This window comes from Phascolarctos cinereus, unplaced genomic scaffold (genome assembly GCF_003287225.1).
Source record: "Phascolarctos cinereus isolate Bilbo 61053 unplaced genomic scaffold, phaCin_HiC Scaffold_726;HRSCAF=1367, whole genome shotgun sequence".
NCBI classification, from domain to species: domain Eukaryota; kingdom Metazoa; phylum Chordata; class Mammalia; order Diprotodontia; family Phascolarctidae; genus Phascolarctos; species Phascolarctos cinereus.
The window spans coordinates 117,946,091-117,968,633 of record NW_027556098.1 but is presented as its reverse complement, the minus strand read 5'-3'; the positions used below and the strand labels follow the sequence as shown (position 1 = coordinate 117,968,633).

At 40.8% G+C, this 22,543-nt stretch overlaps 1 protein-coding gene across 1 annotated transcript in view; it reads left to right on the top strand.

Annotated features, from left to right (window-relative positions):
* ITGB5 (integrin subunit beta 5) overlaps positions 1–22,543 on the top strand; it is a 198,748-nt gene that overhangs the window by 41,193 nt on the left and 135,012 nt on the right. The window contains exon 3 of the mRNA XM_020985996.2: positions 2,012–2,216. Within this exon, the coding sequence (XP_020841655.1) occupies positions 2,012–2,216 (205 nt within the window). The remainder of the gene's footprint in view (positions 1–2,011; positions 2,217–22,543) is intronic.

The following is a 22,543-nucleotide window of genomic DNA, read 5'->3' as shown; positions in this document are numbered from 1 at the left end:
TTACCAGGATGACAAGGGAATTAAATACCAAGGATTACTTTTAGGAAAGTTTAGAGGCAATTAGGTAGAACTTTGGTTAGAATTCTGGGTCTGGTGTCAGGAAGACTCAAATTCAAATGTGGCCTCAGATACTTACTAACTGTGTGACCCTGGGCAAGTCACCTAATTTTTGTCAGTCTCATTTTCTTCATTTGTAAAAATGGGAATACTAATAGCACCCAAGTCCCAGGGCTGTTGGGGCAGCTAACTGGTGAAGTAGATAGAGTGCCAGGGTCTGACACAGGGTCAGGAAGACTCATCTCCTTGAGTTCAAATCTGGCCTCAGACACTTCCTAGCTGTGTGACCCTGGGCAAGTCACTTAACCCTATTTGCCTCAGTTTCCTCATCTGTAAAATGAGCTGGAGAAGGAAATGGCAAACCACGCCAGTATCTTTGCCAAGAAAACCCCACCCAAATGGGGTCACAAAGAATTGGACATGACTGAAAAATGACCAAACAACAACCCAGGGTTGTTGAAAGAAGAAAAGAGAGAATATTTGTGAAGTGTTTCCTGAACTTTAAAGTGCCACATAAATGCTAATTATCATTATCTCACCTTGGGCAGAGGGAGGTGGGTCATGATAACTGCCTTCAAGTATTTGAAGAGCCCTACTCTGAAAGAGGTTTGGTCTGCCTGGTGCCCCTGAAAGAAGAATTAGGAGCAAGGGAGAGAAGTTTCAGTGAGGCAGAGTTAAGCTTGTTGTAAGGAAAAATGTCAGACCCGGGGTTGGGAACCTGTGGCCTCGAGGCCATGTAACCACTGGAACTCTCTGAGAAGTGGAATCAACTGCTTCGGGAGGGTGTGGGCTCTCCATGACCAGTGGATTCCAAGTTGAAGATGGACTGCAGTAGAATGATTGCTATCAAACTCAAGTAGAAATGGATCCCTGCTGGCTGCGTATTGACTTAGAAAACCACACATAATATTATCTCTGTCATATTGTATTTTTATTTATTTTGTAAAATATTTCCCAATTCTGTTTTAATCTGATTCTGCTGTGCAGGATTTCGTGGGCCAAGTCTCTTGCTCTGCCTGGTTTCAAGTCCATGGAACAAGGCCTCCACTCTCTGGCTACCCCCTGGCCTCCCCCTACTCCTTTTGTTACTTCCTTTTGTGTGCGTCTCCCTCCATTGTATTGGAAGGTCCTTGAGGGGAAGGACTATTTCTTTATTAATCACTTAGCACAATGCTTTGCATGTAATAGTCACTTAATAAATATTTTTTGGACTGGATAGTTAATATCTCTGCTGTAGAGGGTTCCTGTTCAGTTTGGACCAGATGACTTTGGAAGTCCCTGAGAGTGTCTGATTCCACGGTTATATCTCAAGGCACAAAATCAAATACTCCTTTTGACAGCAGCCTCCTTATAGAGAAGGCTAGTTTAGCAGAAATGCTCGGAGGGCTTCTGCTGACCTCACATCAGAATTGCTCATCCTAGGAAAATCTGTTTAATTCTTCTTAGGGATAATCCGTTCTGTTTCTCCTGAATACACAGTTTGATTATCCAGCAAGTATGTGTGTTATATGTGTAGTGCAATGGCTAGGACCCTGACCCTGGATTCAGAAAGACCTGAGTTCAAATCAGACCTCAGACACTAGCTGTGTGACCTTGGACCAGTCACTTAACTGCTGCCTGCCTCAGTTTCCTCATTTGTAAAAATGGGGCTAATAATAGTACCTACCTTGCAGAGTTGTTGTGCAGATCAAATTAGATACTTTTAAAATGCTTTGAAAGCCTCAAAGTGCTACATGAACACTGGTATTACCACTATTTGGAACCCAACATCTTCATTAGGTAGGGAGTGCAAGTATCATTATTCATATTTTACAAAAGAGGAAACCAAAGCCTAGAGTGGTTAAATGACTTACCCAGGATCACATAGCTAGCAAGTACCAAGGTCTAGGAAAAGAAAAGGTGACATGTGTAAGAGTGGTCTGATTTCTTACCCTTATCTTTCCTTCCTTCTTAGGATTTTGGCAACCTGCGGTCAGTCACCTCCCGGTGTGATCTGAGGGCGAATCTCCTCCAAAATGGTTGCGAAGGGGAAATTGAGAGCCCAGACAGCAGCATCATTGTCCTGAGGAACCTTCCTTTGAGCACCAAGGGCTCCAGTCCTTCTCAGGCAGATGTCATTCAGATGACGCCCCAGAAGATTGCCATGAATCTTCGGCCTGGTGAGTTGCCCTGGACCAGAAGGACATGAAGGAATTAGTTGATTGGTGGTGTGGGCGGGGAGTCGGGAAGGGAGAGATTTTTCCTAATTTTCCTGTGGGAGGATATTGGTGTTCTCACTTCCAAGTTAATGAATTGGCTTTCATTTAAAGGGAAAATGATACTTCTACAGAAAACAAAGATTGTAATTACTCGAGTCAGCACATTCCATTCTGAGTTAGCAGCATTCTGAAGGGGACACATTCTCGTGCCCAGGGACTGGCATTTCAACACTTGAGTCTGGAGATACATGTTTTATTTGCCACTCCCCTCAGTGGAATGCCTGCTCTTTGAAATCAGGGACAGTTTTTCTTGTCTTTCCAGCCCTTTCGCATAGCAGGCTCTTGATTCATCTGTGTTGGATTGTGTTGGGTAGGATCCTCTTATCCTAATTTGATCAAGTCCTGTGGAACCTAGCGTAATATTCTAATAGTAATTGCTCATGCTTACATAAAACATTTCCAGTTTGCAAGATGTTTTTGAGGTAAGTGGTCCAAATGCTATTCCTCCCATTTTACAGTCAAGTCAGCAATCACTTAACAAGTGCCTACTGTGTGCCAGATATTGTGCTAAACAATGGGGAGACAAAGTGACAACAGTCTCTACCCTCAAGGAACTCACAGTCTATTTGGGGAGACAGTAGGCAAACAACCAGATATATACTGGATATATTGGAAATAATCAACAGAAGGCAGATACTAGCATTATGGGGGATCAGGAAAGGCACCCCGATGGTCCGGTGGATAGAGCACTGGGCCTGAAGTCAGGAAGGTCTGAGTTCAAATCTGGCCTCAGACACTTACTAGCTGTGTGACCTCTGGTAAGTCACTTAACCTCTGCTTCTCTTTAGTTACTGTATAATGGGGAAAATAATTGCACCTACCTCAGAAGTTATGTTGTGAGGGTAAAATGAGATTATATTTGTAAAGCGCTTAGCCTAGTGCCTAGAACATAGTAGGTGCTATGTAAATGTTTATTTATTTCCTTCCCTTCCCTAAAGGGTAGAGCTTTATCTGAGCCTTGAGGGAAGCCGGGAGGTCAGATGAGGAAACCGAGGCTCAGAGAGTTTAAATGACTTACCTAGGTCACAGAGGTGGCAAATATCAGTGTTTGGGCAGATCTTGAGAGGAGCAGGTAACATATGATGGAGTGGCATGTGGTGTGAGAGACTGAGCATTACTGTTCTAGAAGTTTATATTGAGATCAAGGGAGATATTCTTGCCTGAAAATCCTAGGATTTTGTGCTCAATCTCTACCCCCGCCCCTTGCCGCGTCCCATTGTCTAGGACATCACTTTTAAAACTGCCTCAGTTTCCTTATCCACAGAGATGAAAAAGTTGGACTCAGTTGCCTCAAAGGTCCCATGAAGTTCTGCATTCCCCGATGAGGCTATTACAAACTGCAACTTCCTTCTGAAGCCTCTATACGATCCCCCTTCCCCTTCTTCTCCCATACCCTTTCCCACCTCTCATCCATATTTCCTATCAGCAAAGAAACTCATCTGTTTTATTAATAACAGAGGCCATCTATTTTGAGCTCTCTCTTCTCTCCTCACTTATATCTCAGAACCCCTTGACATCACCCGCCATTCTTTCCTCTTTTGCTATCTTGTCTCTGATGGAGACAGAGAGTGGACCCTGCTTCCTATGGCTCAGCCCTTTACTCGGGCCCTTGATCCCATATCATCCCATTTACTTTGTCTTTTGCCTCTGTCAGTTATGCCCTTGCTCTCTGTTCTTCATTCTTCTTGTTTACTCCTCTCTCTGAAGGCAGCTTGTGTGTCCAGGTCTCACCCATCATGAAAAACCTATACATGACCTTGTTATTACTTCAAAAGAACATCTCTTTGCCCTTTTGTAGCCTGTAGGAGGTCTGGGTTCACTACGTGAATCCCCTCCCTCCCTTCCAATATGTTAAGCTCATTCTTTTCCTAAAAGCTGAGGAAGGTGTTTCCAAGTCTCTATTGGGCTTAGCTGTCTGTATAGCTTCTGGTGACCTCTGAACATGGCTTTCTGGTCACTTAAGGACAGAAAAAAGGCCTTCCTATGTGGAGTCTCCACCCTTCAAAATTAATAGATGTCTCAAGGCCTTCTGAGTCACCCCGCCCCTCCCTGCACACTATCCACCTGAGCTGAGTGCTGTATCTTTGAGTATCCTTTTGAAGATATAGTAGTTTTGATAGCAGTTGAATGACCTATGAGTGTCTCATTTTGTTCCAGTATTGGACCTGAACTAGGGGACTAGCATGTGTCAGGCCCAGCCTACCATGCAGCTAAAAAAGTCATCCCCCCAGAAACTGATTGTCTCCATTTCTTCTCCCACATTCTCCAATCCCTTGAAGCCTCATTCAAATGAAACTGCTTTCTACAGCATTGCCATGATCTCTTACTTGCTAAATCCAATGGCCTATTTTTAGACTTGATCCTTTTGATCTTTGCAGGTTTGACATCATTGACCAATTTCTTCTCCTGAATTCTCTTTCCTGCCTGGATTGCCTGACTCCTCTTGGCTGCTTCTCCTGCCTGTCTGACAGCTCCTTGTCCACTATGCTTCTTCTTCATCCATGCCCTGTCCCCTAAGAGTGGATTCCTTCCAGCACTCTGACCTGGGTTTTTTTTTTTCTCTGTCTATACCCTGTCCTCTTAGTGATCTGAGTGTTCAGAAAGGGCAGCTAGGTGATGGAGTAGATTGAGCACTGAAGTCAAGAAGACCTGAGTTCAAATTGGGCCTCAGACTCTTACTAGTTGTATGACCCTGGGCAAGTCACTTAACCCTGTTTATCTGTTTCCTCATCTGTAAAATGAACTAGAGAAGGAAATGGAAAGCTACTCCAGTATCTCTGCCAAGAAAACCCCAAATGGGGTCACAGAGAGTCAGACATGATTAAAACAGCTGAAACATGTTCAGATGACTTCCACATACATATATATGTGTGTGTATATATGTATACACACACACACACACATATTTGACTCTACTCTCACACATGCTCTGTTGGCTTGCATCACCATCTACCTATTGGCCATCTCTGACTGGATGTCTTGCAAGTGTCTCTTAGCCTCACGTCTAAAATAGATCCCACTCTCCTTCTTAAAGCCACTTTTCCTCCAGATGCCCCTATTTCTGTTGAGGGTATCACTGTCCTTCTAGTCACCCAGGTTCACAACCTCAGAACCTTAGTGCCTGTTAGTGCCCAGCATTTTCAGCCTCAGTTCAACCTTCTCCCTCAATCCCCATATCTGAACAGTTAAAAATTTTGATTCCATCCCAACATTTCTCACATATGTCCACTCCTTTTCATCCACATGACCCTTACTCTGTCTCTCATGTACTATCATAATAATGCCTTGCAATTGGACTTCACCTTCTGGTCTTTACCCTCTCCCATCCATTCTCCACATGATTGCCAGGATAGTCTTCCTAAACTCTGGTCTCACCATGTCACTCCCATGCTCAAGAAGCTTTAGTGGTTCCCTATTACCTCAAGGATAAAAATGTGAACTCCCCAGGTTGGAATTTAAAGTCCTTTACAATATGGCTATAGCCTACCTTTCCAGGCTTATCACATTTTACTTGACTTCCTGTATTCTTCCTATATTGCATCCAAAGTGGATTACTTACTGTTCCCCAAACTTGCTGCTTCGTCTCCTGCCTCTGTGGCGTGGCATAGGTTGTCCCATATACCTGAAACGTTCTTCTTCCTAGAATCCCTTACTTTCTTTAAGGAAGGCACTCAGGTGCCAACTCCTATGGGAGTCTTTCCTTGTCCTCTTACTTATTAGCATGTCCTCCTTTCACATCAAGTTATCACACATATGGCGAGGGTTGAGAGTGAAAGCTGAGTGACAGGTGGATGCCAAAGGTGAATGAGCACCTGTAGCATGTGCAGAGGCCACACCCCATTAACCATCTTGGCAGATGGGTTAACCAGGTTGAGGGTAACCAAGGGGCCTCAAACCCATTGGTGAGTTAGGGAGATGTTTACCTCAAGTATGTAAAGACTTCCCCTGGCAGAATGGGTGAATGAGAATACTTTGTTCCAAGGGCCATGAAGGCATGAAGCAGGCACTGTGGAGCACCTAGAACTTGTTTAGACATCAGAGATGCCAAGGTCATCCACTGCATCCTGGGCCATCTCCACTTGTTTTAACTTTTGCCTTGCCATTGGACTTCAGTGACTCAGGAAGAGAGAGTGAGGCTGATGACTCTGTACCACACTGCCTCACTTAAATCCAACTTATGTGCAAGTCAGTATCATTGGTCCTTTTTGAAAACAGAGGACAAACAATAATCCCAAATATACTTTACTTTTTTGGGTTATTTCTCCCAGCAGAATGTAAGCTCCATGAGGGCAAGGCCTGTGTTTCATTTTATCTTTATGTCTCAGTGCCTTGGACATAGTAAGAACTCAGTAAATGCTTGTCGATTGATTGTTGGATTGGGTAGGAAAGTATTCTGTTATTTCCCTTTACCAGTGTGGGAAACTGAGGCACTTGAAGGTTAATTGACTTGCACATTCACTCAGCTAGGAAATACCAGGGCTGGTTCCCAAACTTGGGTTTTTGAAATCTAAGCCCTGTCTTCTTTCTATTTTATATGGACTCTCTTTGGAATAATATTAATAATAGTGATAATAATAATAATAATGACTGACATTTTCTAGTGCTTACTATGTGCCAGGCACTGTGCTAAATGCTTTAAATAAGAGTACAACTAATAATTGGCATTTGCATAGTACCCTCAGGTTTGCAAAGCACATATTATCTCATTTCCACTCTGATCATATATCCCAGTGAGGTAAGTATTTCAGATATTGTTATTTCTATTTTACAGATGAGGAAATTAAAGCTTAGAGAAGTTGAGTTGCCCAGGGTCCCATAGCCAGTGTGAAAAGCTGGATTTGAGTTTAGGTCTTCCTAGTTCTGTTTCCGGAGGCTGAACTGCCCGTGCTATATGAATGTAATGGAAGATTAATTACTGTGACATAATGAAGCAAGAGACAATTTCAGACAATCCTGGACAGTATGAAGTGACACAGTAAAATGAGAACAATGAGAATAATTTATACAAAGGACAGTCACATTGTTACACATAAAGAAAAACAACTCTGAATAACTAGTTACCCTCAGTGAAGGAGGAAGGGAGGTATTTTAGAGTATGTTATGCAGGTAGGAAGCTCAATGGGTAGAACCTGGGATTTGGAGTGAGAAGCACCTGAGAATGAATCTTATTTCACACTTACTAGTGGCCAGTATTAGCCGTGTGAGCATGGCAAGTTTCTTAGTTTCTCTCATGATAAAATGGAAGTAACAATAACATATAGCAGCTACCTCACAGGCTTACTGAGGCTCAAATATATGTAAAGTGCTTTCTAAATCTTAAATCATGATATAAATATTAGTTATAACCATTATTAATAATAAATACTAGAACTAAATGGTACTCAAGGAAGCTGGAAAACGCTGGCTTTTGGGAAAAAAGGGAACGCAGTCACGACTAAGGCATCTGCTTGTTGGAGGAATGATGACTTCTATGAATGAATAAATAGTAAATAATATGATACAATAAAATTTATTAAGTGCCTACTATGTACTGGGGAGATAAGAAAAAGAAAGTGTCTGACCTCAAGCTGCTTATAATCTAATGGGGAATACAGTACACAAAAGGAAGCTGAAGGGTGTAGGGGAAAGGCCAGGGGCATGATAAAAATGAAGATGGACTTTAAACCAAGCAGAGCAGCTGGTGGCAAATGAAGGGATGGCTGGCATTTTGACCCTCTGGTTCTCCAATCAGAGGGGCAGAAGCATCTGAGGGTACTGATGACGATGACAGGTGTGAGCAGCAAGGCTGAAGCAAATCTCCATGATGATGAGTTTTCTGGTGATGAGTTTTTCCCAGACCTGGCATGGTGAGAATGATGATGAAGTTGAACCCAAGCAGAACAAACAGCTGCCGGCCAATGAAAGATTTTTAACATGGAACGTGAACATTTTAATATACAAAGAATAGAAAAAAGATTGCATGTGATACTCTGAATCTCTAGTGTGTACAGTTTTAAAAAATGTATATTAAGTTTAATATAAAAATAACAACATATCCTTCTTGTCATTGTCCGCTGATGAACTTCCTTCTCTATTCTGTGTTTTTTAAAAAAATATTTTCTTGATGCTTTTATCTTCATTTTCTTGCTTTTTTGTTTGTTTGTTTTTAAAGTGAGCTCATTTAGACAGTAGCACTCGTCAGAGCAATTTCTGCCCTTGATGAAGGGACTTGTCTCCGTAAGGATTCTGTCTAATGTTCACAGATGTACTGGATTAATTTTCAGTTCTTTTTTTTAAGAAGTGTTTCTTTTGGTTTCCTCAAGGTTTACCAAAAGTACTTACTGAAGAAACTGAACAGCTGCCAGTCAGAAAATCTGGGAACCAGACAACTAACCAACTGCATTGTCAGCAGCCTTTGAGAAAGGCTTTAAAAAAAAATGAAAAAACAAACATAAAGTTGAGGTTGTCTCAGAGTGAACCATAGAAGGAAACAGAAGCTTTTTCCTCAAACTTTAAGCAGGAAGAAGACAGAAAGTTTCGGAAGGCCTTGAGAAATTACATAATTTTAAATTAAATTTACATTAAAAAACTTTTAAAATCCAGAGGTAGTTCTAGAAGACAATTTAGAAAGTAATTTTAAAATCAGAACATTAGTTTTGAGGTCTCTGTTTTCTAATGGGTAGAAGAGAGTGGAAGGGCTGAGGTCCTGAAGAGCAGAGACAGTTAAGTCAGGAGAAAGAATGGAGTGGTGCAATCCAAGATCCAAGCTGTTAACAGACAGCTGAGCTGAAGTCTGTTGATCAGCTGGTAGGGCATGAAGTCAGGAAATGAATCTGAGATCAGAATGTCCTGAGGGTAGGGAGGAGGTAGACCAGGGTAGGAGAATACCCCATGGAGATGGTAATCACAAACTCCAGGGATTAGCAATACATCTCAAGTTAGGGGATCATCGTCAGGCCATAGCATCTCTGTATGGTGACCCAATGCTGGCCACACCCCCTTTCCCACCCGGGCTGTAGCTGTGCACCCATGAGCCCTTAGTGACAAAAATGTAAATGTCAGGCCATCTCTTACATAATGAAGTTCATAGAATTTGACTCTGCAAGAGAGCTTAGAGATCATCTTTTGTTTTATGATAGAAGGCAACTGAAGTTGAAATATGGGCAGGTAGGTGGTACACACACAGATCCACAGAGTGCTGGGCCTAGAGTCAGGAAAACTCATCTTCCTGAATTCAGATCCGGCCTCAGACACTTCCTATCTGTGTGACCCTGGGCAAGTCTTTTAACTCTGTTTGCCTCAGTTTCCTCATCTGTAAAATGAGCTGGAGAAGGAAATGGCGAACACTCCAGTATCTTTGCCAAGAAAATCCCAGAAGGGGGTCACAAAGAGTCAGACAGGACTGAAAAAACAACTAAACAACAAGGCTGAAAAGGGTTAAGTGATTTACTCAGAGTCACACAGATGGTAGGAAGTTGTAGGATTGGAGGTTTAGAGCTAGAAAACACCTTTGAGGTCTTCAATCCAATGTCCTTATTTTCTAGATGAGATTGAGTTGGAACTGAAAGGGGGCCTCTGGTTAGTGAGTGTGAAGTGGGATTCATTCTCAGGTGTTCCTCACTCCATATCCAGGTTCTATCCATTGAGCCTACTAGCTGCATAACTTACTTTAAAATACCTCCCTTCCTCCTTCATTGAGGGTAGAGCCATAACTAGTTATTCGGAGTTGTATTTCTTTTCATGTAATAATATAACGGGTCTTTGTTTTATAAATTGTTCTCCTGATTGTCCTCACTTTATTTACTGTGTCAATTCATACTATCCAGAATTGTCTGAAATTGTTTCTTGCCTCATTCTGTCACAGTAATAGTCCGTTATGTTCATATGGCACAGGTAATTCAGCCTATGGTCTGTTCTTTCTTCTAGAAGAGGACCATAACGTCAAGAAGATGATGCCATGACTTGCAAGTGACTTGGATTTAAGTGAGGGAGGGCTATGCAGACTCACCAGCCTCACTCTTTTCTCCAGAGCCATCTGGGTTCAGTGGCAAGATATAGATCAGGACAGCTGGAGATGGCCCAGGATGCAGTGACCTTGCCTTTTTAAGCTAAGGTCTTCAACAGGTCTCAGTTTGTCTGAGGCAACACCCATTCAGTGATTAAAGCTGTTTAATAAGTAAGCATTTTGAATGGACTGTTGGTGGGACCAGTGCTTTCTAGGGCCCGAGTTTATAAGTTTGAGCTCACTCAGTTCCCTGAGATTAAGGTGGGATAAAGAGGAGTGTGCCCCAAGCTATGGGAGAGAAGTGTTTGTACATTTTTTTTTGTTATGCCTTCAAAGTAAACAGCCCTTTATAAAAGCTAATTTATGTTAAGGGATTAAATGGAACCTGGTGGCTAACAGTGGGAGAACATAGCTGGTGGGAACTTTAGCCAGTGGCATTAGAGAAGAAACAACTTTCCCAGACTCTTCAGAATACCCCTTGAACCCTGAGGAGCAGAGGCCTGGTGCTGGGATAGTGAGCCAGAACATACCCAGTAGGAGGGTTTTAGAGATGAGGTGTCTTGTAATACCTACAAGTTGTTGTGAGGGAAACATTTTATAAACCATAAAGTTTCTATATAAATGTGAGTTGTTATTAGTAAGGGAAAATAGGAAGGCATATCCATGACCATTTTGAGGCAGATATTGTCTGAGTCGGAGAAAAACTATGACTTTCCATAATCTGCCTCAGAGACAAATTTTTTTGACAATTTAAAAAAAAATTATGAACTTACAACACCCCTAAAATTGCATTTCATATGTACAGCAGAACACACAAAAAAGAAACCTATATGAATCCATGAATCTCTATTTCGTACCACTTGCTTTAAAAAAAAAAGCACATGATAAATTCTCCATGTTATTTTCAAAACTGCCCTGCTTCTCTGTGCTTCCTTCTGAATGTCTTTTTTTCCTTCTGTTCATTTAAAAAAAGGTTTCAATGGCCTGATTTTTTTTCCTTTACGCAATCAGAGTTAAGTGACTTGACTTAACCAGGGTCACACAGCTAGTAAGTGTCTAAGGCCACATTTGAACTCAGGTCCTTCTGACTCCAGGACTGGTGCTCTAATGGCCTTCTTTTTTATGGTATCACTATTGCTAATTCCCCTTTCCACAACCTCCCCCTGTTAAATACTGAAAGAGAGGGAAAAGAAAAACCCTTGTGAAAAATAAGCATAAACAAGCAAAACTAATCCAAACAGTGGCCGTGTCAAAAAGTGTATGTCTACACCTTGTAACCATCACCCTCCCCACTCTGTAAGGAGGTCGATAACATTCTTCCTGAGTAGAAATGCTCAATTCTTGGGGCAGCTAGGTGGTGAAGTGGATAGAGCATTGGCCCTGAAGTGAGGAGGACCTGAGTCCAAATCTGGATTGGCACCAAACACTTGACACTTACTAGCTGTGTGACCCTGGGCAAGTCACTTAACCCCAATTGCCTTAAAAAAAATGTTCAACTGTAAAAGAAAAGTGGTTGGTCATTATATTCATTGGAGTTCTTAATTCTTTCAAAGTTATTTTTCTTTACAGTGTCACCATCCTCTTATGTAAATTGTTCTCTTGATTCTGCTCATTTTATTTTGTGTTGGTTCATACTACCCATGATTGTCTGAAATAATTTCTTTCATCATTTCTTAGAGTGCTGTAATATTTCCTATACCACATCCACATACCACAGTTTGTTCATTCATTAGGAACAGAATTCTGAATGGACCATTTATCTGACCCAGTCCAGCGATTCTTTTGTTCTGTGTTGGCAATAAAATCCTGAATATCATCAGCTTTCTTTATAGTGGGCCACACTAGATTCCACTAGACTGAAATCTAAACTTGGTTGAGTTGGGAGCCTAGCCCATCTCAGAATTTCTAGGTTCCTTCCTGTAACTCAGCCCAAGATCTACCTTTTGCATGGGGCAGTTCCTAGTTCTCTCCTTTCTTCTCTCCTCCCCCCTCTCCCCAGCTATTAGTGATTTTCCATCCAGGGTTACCTTGCGTTTGCCTTCTAGGTGCCCCATAGATGCCTATTTGTGTACATGTTGCCTCCATAGAATATAAGCTTCTGGAGGGCTGAGACCTTTGTATCCCCTGCTCTTAGCACAGAGCCATGTACTTAGTAAGTCCTTACTAAAGGCTTGGTTGATTGATTAGAATTCAGTAAACCTGAGATCTAGTCCCAGCTGTCCCACTCACTTGCTTGGTAAATCATTGCTAGACCTCAGATTTTTCTTCCGTAAATTGAAAAGGTTGGACCCGATGATCTCTAAGGTCCCTCCCACTAAAGATTTCTATGAGTCTGACTTCAGAATTCATAGCATGCTTAGCTGGATGGCATTTTGGAGATCATCTAGTTCCCAAACTTCACTTCAGAGGTGAGGAACCTGGGGATGAGGGAAGTGAAGTGATTTATCCAAGATCAAACAGCTGTTAAGCAGGAGAGTCAGAATCTAGCTTGGGACCTCTGAGTCCAGATTCAATGCCTCTTCTACTGTACCACACTATTCCTCCCACCCCCAGCTAGGTTAACTAGGACTTGATGATAGTTTTAGTTTTTTTTTTAAAGCAAAAAAAGGATTTTATTGCTGTCTTTTGTTACTTACATTATCATGGTTTTCCCCAGCATCTCTTCATCTCCCCTTCCCAGAAGGCATCCCATTTAATATTGCTTTCTTTTTTTCTGAAGCAGTCAGGATTAAGTGACTTGCCTAGGGTCACACAGTGTCTGAAGCTGGATTTGAACTCAGGTCCTCCTGACTCCTGGGCCAGTGCTCTTTCCACTGTATCACTTAGCCCCTTAATAGTGATTTTTAAAGGTGAAAAAGAGGGGAAAAAATCAACACAACCAATCAATACATTGAAAAAAATCCAGAAACATGAAATGTGCAACATTGATGGTTTTTATAAGGATCCCATTGATAACCAGAAATTCCATTTAATCTGTCTGCCTCAGTTTCCTTAACTGTAAAATGGGGATAATAATAGCATCCACCTCGCAGGGTTGTTGGGATGATAAAAATGTAATAATGTTCGTAAAGCTCTTAGCATGGTGCACAGCTCATGGTAGGCACTTAATAAATGCTTGTTTCTCCCCTACCTCCCATATATCCACAGTTCTGTTGTAATTAGGGATAACTCCCACATCTCCCCACTGATGTTTCTTAGTTCTGATCCCAGACAATTAAGTCTAGGGGTAAAAGACTGTTTGAATTTATCTTTAGATGAAAAGTGTTTTATCTGCAGAGGTATTTCCTTGTGATCTTTTGGGAAAAGCTGCCTTTCCTCAGTACCAGGAGTTCTCCAAGCAAAGATTCTCCAGTCATAGGGTCATATCCCTTTTTGTTTGATTACTGTCATTGATAGTTTTCCTCTTTAATTTTAAAATTGTTTTATTGATATTTTGTCTTTACATCACTTTCATTTCCCAATATCTCTCCCCGATCCAGCCACCCAGAGAACCACAAACCTCAAAGAGCAACAAAAAAGAAAAAAAAGTAGTTCACTAAAACTAACTAGCTTATGTCCAATAACAACAGCAGCTAGTCTTTATATATAGTGGCCACTGCGGGCCAGAAACTGTGCTAAGTGCTTTACAATTATTATCTCATTTGATCCTCACAACAACCCTGGGAAGTAAGAGCTGTTATTATCCCCATTTTACTGATAAAAGAAAACTGTGGCAAGCAGAGGTTAAGAAACTTGCCTAAAGTCATACAGAAAGTTTCTAAGAGGGGATTTGAACTCAGGTCTTTCTGATGTCAAGCTCTCTCCACTGTGCCACCTAGTTGCCAACAGTATATTTGCTCCCTATCTCTGTAAAAGAGGGACGTAAATGTTTAACAGCTAACTCTCAGAATAAAACACAAAAAATTTAATTTGCATTATTAACATTTTCTGTACCACCTCCTTTCATCTACACAATCAATAAACTAATAAACCAAGCCTGATTTGTAGTTTGAGATTTCCCGGATATAAATGTTCACGTTGAAAATTTAGCAATCAACCCTTGGTTTGAGTGGGCTTTGGTACACCCCCAGAGCAAGGTACATTCTCATACCTCTTCTTTAGGGCCAATCTTGGTCATTGTAATTACACAGCATTTGGTTGCAATGTTTTTGTGTTTTCCATTTACGTTGTTGTAGTTCTTTATGTGTATTATTTTCTTGTCTGTATTTGCTTCACTCTGCATCTCTTTATACAAGTTTTCCCATGCATCTCTTGTGTCTCTAGTACACTTAATATGTACTTATCAGTTGATAAGCTGGCTCGATATAGTCTTCATATTTGTTGTTTCTTATGGTGCATTAATATTTCATTACATTCATGTATCACAATTTGTTTAGCCATTCTCTGATCAGTGGGGTATCTACTTTGTTTCCAGTTCTTTGTTATTAAAAAAAAAAGTACAGTTATAAATATTTCAATGTGTGTTTTCCTCTTTAAGGGGAGAGCCAGGGAAAAGGGGGACTTTAAGAAATATATTTCTTAAAACAATATTGCTGTTACTGCATAATTGTATGCAGCTCTCTTGGTTCTGCTCATTTTGTGCAAATCTTTCCATGCCTTTCTAAGATCACTGAGTTCATCATTTCTTATAGCACAGTAGTATTCCATCACAACCATACACCACAACTTGTTGAACCGTTCCCTAGTTGATGGATATCCAAAGAGAGCTGCTGTAAACATCGTATTCACATTCAAAGTTTATAATGACTATTTGTGAATTTCCTTCCATCTTATTTTTACTCACTATTTTCTTTCTCAACCTCTTTTTAGCCGATCCCTGTTAGCTTATCTTCTCTCCCCACTTTCCCATTCCCCATCCTACCTACCCCTCCAAGAGTCCCCCTAACTTCTCCCCTCCATGCTCAATACATATTAATATACCTATATTTGAGTATGATGGGAAAATAAACCATTTTAGACTTGGAGTGGTAAGAATTCTGTGCAGAAGTTCAGATGTAGGGGGTGTTGAAACAGGGAAAAACCTGAAAGTGCCCCAAAGTTGTCCTTACCAGAAGGCTAAGATCTTAATGGGTGCAGCTGCTAAGTGAGCTTACTTCATCTTGGTTTTCTGATCTTCCCCTGCTCCGGAGGCTGGGATTACCTTAAAAGGCTATAGGGGAGGGGTGCAGGCTGAGCATTGGCAGCAAATTGCCGAAGGTTATAGCGACACAGGAGCTAAGAAGGTAGGAGGAAGGATGAGGACAAGTCTGGACAAAATGTGAGGTGAGCAAATGAAGAAATAGATGACAGAAGAGCGGCAGGTCACAGAACAAACCCTGAAAACAAAGACAGGAAGTACTCGCTGAGGGCTTAGCAGGCACTCAGCAAATACCTGTTGATGGATTGAACATACTAAGTTGTTGTAAGGGGGCTGGGATGCTGAGAAAAGAAGGTCATAATAAGGATGATACCTAACAAGGAGTACAAAGATATATATATGTCTTAGGAGCCTAGCTTTTTGGACCCCTGTTGACTGGAGTTTACATAAGATGAAGAGCACTGCTGGGGAATCTCCCTGGTAGAAATAACTCCAGAACGGTTGTTTTAAATTTTTAAAAAATCTGTTAAGGTTGGAGAGAGCTACATCTGATGAGGCATAAATACACCACTGACTTAACAAGTTTCCCTCCTACACAAAATAATTTCTCACTAAAACTCTTCCTAATTCAAGGTTTGCTAACAGCAAATCTCACTTTTTCCATAGTTCTCTGAAGAGTGTGGGGCTTCTTCTTTGAGGCAGTAATTATAGTGCCTTCTGGAGAGCTGGTACAAGCCACAGCAGAGCACTGTATTTTGTAGAGGATCTAGGTTCAAATTCTAGCTCTTTACTTGTATAGCTCTTCATCGTCATTCTCTTCTTCTTCCTCTATCTTATCCCCCTCTCCAACTCTACTGACTCCTTGCTGGGTGTCTGCTAACACGCTCAGATCACCCTCTTTCTTCGATAGACCTTACCACCCCCTCAAGCTATTGCCCCATAACTCAGCCAGAGTCCTAGAAAACAAGGGAATTGTACTAAATTTCTGGAAAAACTATGTGGCCCTGTGGATAGAGTGTTGGGCCTTGAGTCAGGAAGACCCTGCGCAAGTTACTTAACCCTATTTGCCTCAGTTTCCACATCTGTAAAATGAGTTGGAGAAGGAAATGTCAAACCACTCCAGTATCTTTGCCAGAAAATGGAACCACAAAGAGTTGCACCCAACTGAAAACAACTGAATAGCAACTGAATTTCCTACAATGTCTATACTCTATGCCTTCACTTCCTTTCCTTTCCTCTCCTCTCCTCTCACTTTTCCTCAGTTTGGCTTTCAACCTCATTACTCAATTAAAACTGTTCTCTCCAAAGTTACCACTGATCTCTTGATTGCCAAATCTGTCGATTTTTCCAATCTTCAATCTTTTTGACCTCTCTAAAGTATTTAATACAGTGGACCCCTTCTCCTCTGGGTTTTTATGACACTTTTTCTTTGTTCTTCTACAAGTCCAACTGCTTCTGTCTGTTGCTTCTGCATTCTACCTGTCTTACTGCTTCATCATTGTTGGATATACTGTGCTTAAGCAGGTATATTTATCTCCCATATTAGAATGTAAGCTCCTTGAGGCAAGAGTTGTTTCAATTTTGTCTTTATGTCTTTAGCATGTAGCACCATACTTGGCACACAGTAGAGTTCTTGACTGATTGGCCAGTGTTCCATAAAAGATTTAGAAAGGTTCCTTCCAGCGATCCTACATTTCTGTCAGAAATTTGAGGTCAATTTATGGGTTACCGTATGATAGCACATGGATGTATGTGTCAAGTTGTTGTACATACCCATCTTACTCTCAGAGAAACTGAAGAGTGGGAAAATTAAACTCTTTGTGAACTGGGCTGAAATTGGAAGCTATGCTTCCAGAATCCAAATCTAGTTTTCAGTTTTTGGGTCAGAATAACTTGTGACCAAGACTAAGACTGAAGTAGAATTTTGATAGAAAACAAAATTTTTTGATGAGTCTAAAAGCAGTGTTGAAAAGTTAGTTCATATATAAATGGTTAGCTACTAAGTGATTTGCATAGTGAGGAAGCTGGGAGAACTCAAAAAACTTTCCTTACTTCCCCAAAATTATTTCTAAACTGTGAAGAACAGAATGTATCCCAGGCATATTCTTTACTTACACAGTAATTTCTTTACAGAAGAAATATAGAGGGACCTTTCCAATCATTGTGTGTCATTTCTTAGATTATGGCATGAGATGGTCATGTTGATGTTTTATATACATTTAGATTTGCATATTTAAGATGTCATGAGTATGGTTAACTCGCCCATCAAAACTTGACCTTCCAATGAAGGTATGCTGACATTTTGTGACAGGGTAGTTATTGTGATTGTGTCATCTGATCTATAGGCATTATGGGTAATGGAGAAAGATGGTTGTGCTTTCCTGTTCATTCTGTTTTTTAACCAAAAAGATAAATTTTTCTAAAAATAGATGAAATTTTAAAAAAATTCTCAAATTAGACTTATAGAGTATACTTAAAGAGTAAACTTTTAAAGAAACAAAATTTAAGACATAATTTGCTACCTTTTTCAATGTTACTTAGCTATTTCAGAACTAATTCTGGTATTATCTCTAAACCTAGCTAGCAAGTTTCCTTCTAAATAAACCTGGTCTTTGTCTTAAGAGTCAGATTTCTTCAAGGCTAGCCTGTACCTCTTGAACTTTAGACCAACTTTGTGCAAAAGTCCTCTCACCTTATTACAACTGCCAGTTGCTTTCTCTGCCTTACTTTCGAATAATCTATTCATCTGCTGAGGCTGTTGTTCAGTCATTTTTCAGTCATATGCAACTCTTCATGACGATTTTTGGAATTTTCTTGGCAGAGATACTGAAGTGGTTTGCCATTTCCTTCTCCTCCTCATTTTACAGATGAGGAAACTGAGATAAACAGGGTGAGGTGACTTGCCCAGGGTCACACAGCTAGTATCTGAGACCAGATTTGAACTCATAGACTTGAGTCTCCTGATTCCACGCTCAGTGTTCTATCCACTATGCTGCCTTGCTGCCCCTAATTAAAGAGACAGCTAAAGTTTATTCTTCTGGTCTCTTTATCTGCTATTTATTTCTCCTGTTCAGTGATACCACATGTGTTTTCTCTCTACCCAGTGGAAGCAGGGAGAAATTATACTCACATAATTATGTCTTTATGTCAAAATCAGGAGAATTAAAAGACTATTTCCATTCCCCCATCCCAAGCTGTACGAAACTATTTTCTATTATTTTAAAGAAGAAAAAATCTTTCCTAATCTGACGTAAATCTAAAGCTAGATAGATGCTGGCATAGATGTGAACTGAAATTTCAGTACAATGGCCCTTCTCTGTAGCTGCTGAGTGTGGGTTGAAACTTTGGTTGCCCTTAAAGATGGGTAACTTTCACAAGCTGCTTTTTATGCCAGCTGCTTTAGTAAAAATTCCCCAGAGCTAATCATGAAAAAAATTGTAATACTCCTAAAATCAAACATTTTCAGTATTATTTAAGAGACAAGCAATTCACTACTCTTTTTCTGATCTAAGAAATACCATTTGGGGGTAGGCCGTTTTTGTGTTATGAAATCTTCTTGCTTTTCTGGGAAAGCATCTTATTTTTAAGTGATAGGTTTAAGAGGCAAGGCTGGCAGCGTTCTGCGTCTAACTTCAGTGTCGTGTTTAGAACACGAATCTCTGGTGTCTATCTTCAGGAAATAAATTACTGTATCTACTTCCTTTGATTAGAACTGAGATTAAAAATGAATGGCTAAATTATTGTTCTTAGACTTCCTGACCTTAACCTGGGAACCAGATATAAGTTGATTTAGCAGTCTTGCCCTGGTTGACAGTATTCTTCACCAGATCTGGTGGGTAGAGAAGTAAATGCTGGGGCAAGTATTTATAATGTTGTTATTGTTGTTGAATTGTTTCAGTCATATCTGACTCTGTGACCCCATTTTGAGTTTTCTTGGCAAAGGTACTACAGTGGTTTGCCATTTCCTTCTCCAGTTCATTTTACAGATGAGGAAACTGAGGCAAACAGGTGAAGTGATTTGTCCAGGGTCTCATAGTAAGAGTCTGAGACCAGATTTGAACTTGGGTCTTCTTGAACTGCAAGGCTGGTGCCTATCCATTGCACCACCTAGCTGCCCTATTTATAATAATATTAATAGCTATTAACATTTATAGAGGGCTGTAACGTTTGCAAAGTACTTTATAGAAATATTTTCTCACTTTATTCTCACAATAACCCTGTGACATAGGGTTTTTACCCATTTTACACATAAGGAAATTGAGGGTAAGAGAAATTCAGTGACTTGCTCAGGTTCCTTCAACTAGTAAGTGTAGCTTGGTCTTCCAGACTCTCCTTGGCACAGGTTCATTACCTAGGTGGAAATAGAAGAGAATGCCTCTCCCCAGATGTGATGTTGCACTATATATAGGCTGGGAATGGTATTATGACTTCCTGTGGGGAATCATGTGTAGACTTTAAGACTCATGATCTTATCAGCAATAAAAACACTGACATTTTTCTATTCTAGTCAGAATCTTGGTGCTTTAAAAAAAATAGCTTTGAGTTTACTGAGTGAAAACATGATAGATTAGAAAGAGATAAAATGTAGGTTTTAGAGGCAGGAAGAATTGCATTAAAATACCACCCCTGGGACCCAATAGATGGGTATGACCTTGGGCAAATTATTTAATTTCTAAGCCTTAATTTTCTCATTTGTAAAAAGGGAATAATAATAGCATATAAGTTGCACTTTATTTACAAAGTGTTTTATACATGTCATCTAATAACACTGGGAGGTAGGTACTTTTATTATACCTGTTTTACAGATGAGGAAACTGAGGCTCATGGAGGTGGCGACTTGCTTAGAGTCACAGAGGTAGTGAATAAATGTTTATTGGCTGACTGACTAAATGATTGGGGCAGAATTTGAACCCACGTTTTCCTGCCTTTTAGTCCAGTGCTGCAATACAGATCTCAAGTGGGATAACATATATAAAATGATACATGTGTCAGCTTTTATTATTTAGAGTCAGAGGACCCGAGTTTGAATTCAGTTCTCCTCCTTACAACTTGTATGACCTTGGACAAATCATTTCCCATCTCTTGAGGCAGTAGTACCTCTGGTGGGAGGGCTGCTGAGCTTTTTTTCAGGGCTGTTCATTTACCTTTAGTGTCTACCTTTCACCCTCACTCGTGGCTCCAAGAAGCTGTAGCATGGGGAGTGTCCGTACCCTGTAGTGTAAACCATATTGGGCCAGATGAGCCAAACCAGACTGAGGGTGACCAGTAGGCCTCAAACCCATGTGTGAGTTAGGGCAGTGTCTACCCCAACCATGTGAAGATTTCCCTTGGCAGAACGGGCAAATAAAAATAATTTGTTTTAATGACCATGCAGGCAGCTGAAGCAGGTGCTGTGGAACTCTTGACCTTGCCCCTCCTCTTAGGACTCAGTTTTCTAGTCTGTAAAAATGAAATGATTGGACTAAATGATCTTTAAGGTACTTTCTGCCTTCAAACCACATGCTGTTATCATTATTATTATTTTACAATACATATGAAGGCAGCTGTACATGAGTCTTCGTAGAACTACAACCTTTTATCCTACCAAAGGAACAGAGGGTCCTAGCACTTCTCCATGAAACATTAGGGAGCTGCTTGGTAGCCAGAGAGAGTCAAACTCCTTGTCTGTTCTGGAAGGAAAGAGAGGAAAGCTGTCGTTGCCCACTGGAGGGGAAAGGAACACTGCTACATGCGGTGTTGAGCCTTCTATGGTCATTTTGTCCTTGGACATTTAAGGCAAACCTCGTTTAAAATCTGGATGGAGGAGCCTTTTGCTATCAGCATGAGTAGAAAACTGCGTAGTTCTCAATCCTAAATGATTGCTTTCTAGAGCCATAAAAAGATTTTGTGTTAATTTTCCGGGCCATAGGTTGTCCTGATTTGGAACTCTGAGGCAAAGGTCATAAAATGAAATGCAGCCAGTTTCTCTCTGTTTTCTTTTTTTCTCTTTGGCTCATTTCCTTTCTGTTTGGCCTTTGGCCAGCAGGTGCCAAAGCCAGCTATGTTTTCCTTTTTGGAATCCAAAGGACAGTCTCAGGGGCCAGCTGGGTGGTACAGTGGATAGAGCACTGGCCCTGAAGTCAGGAGGACCTGAGTTCAAATTCGGCCTCAGACCAAACATTTGACACTTACTAGCTGTGTCACTTAACCCCAATTGCCTAAAAGCAAAACAAAACAAAAAAACCCAAAGGACAGTCTCAGAATCAGGGTTATTGGGTAGACTTGTTAAGAGGGTTAAAGTCATGTGTTGGCTTCTGATTGTAAGCTTCTTTGGAATGAGAACTGCTACTTTTTATCTTTGTCCACCAGGTTCCTAGAGAAGTGCCTAGGAGCGCTTGGGTGTTTACTGACTATTAATCAAATTAAATATACCTCATTTGTTCTGATTATCCAGTCCCACCTAGAGCTGGAGTCTACGGGTATGGAATGGAAAAGCATTTGTTTGGAAATAACTTGTGAATTGGGAGATTGGGATTGCCTATATTCTCATCTGGTTATTCCTGGGATGTCTGCCCTCCTCACCGTATGCAAATTACACTGTTACCCTTATGCTGTGGAGAAAATTTGGAGCTCTGTAGGGGCTTGAGGTCTAAGGACCAATGTGATGCTGGGTCAGAATTAATCAACTAACATCAGTTACTTGACTGGATGTTAGGGAGAAGTTATAGATTGTTAGCGCTTGAAGGGACCCCGACTTCATCAAGTCCAATGTCCTCATTTTACAGATAGGAAAGTTGAGATCTAGAGGTCACATTAAGTAGGTAGTCCAACACTACAGCTAAGTGGAACAGTAGATAGAGGGCTGGGCCTGGAGTCAGGAAGGCTCATCTTCATGAGTTCAAATCTCGCTTCAGACACTTACTAGCTATGTGACCCTGGGCGAGTCACTTAATCCTATCTGCCTCAGTTTCCTCATCCATAAACTGAGCTGGAGAAGGAAATGGCAAACCACCCAGTGTCTTTGCCAAGAAAACCCCACATGGGGTCACGAAGAATCAGGCATGACTGAACAACAACAACCAGACACCAAACTAGAATTCATGTTTTCTGGAACTCTTGGCACTTTGCCTCCTCTGTCTAGAAGTGCTTCCTATTAGTTTCTCAACACCTTTATTCTATTTTTTGCCA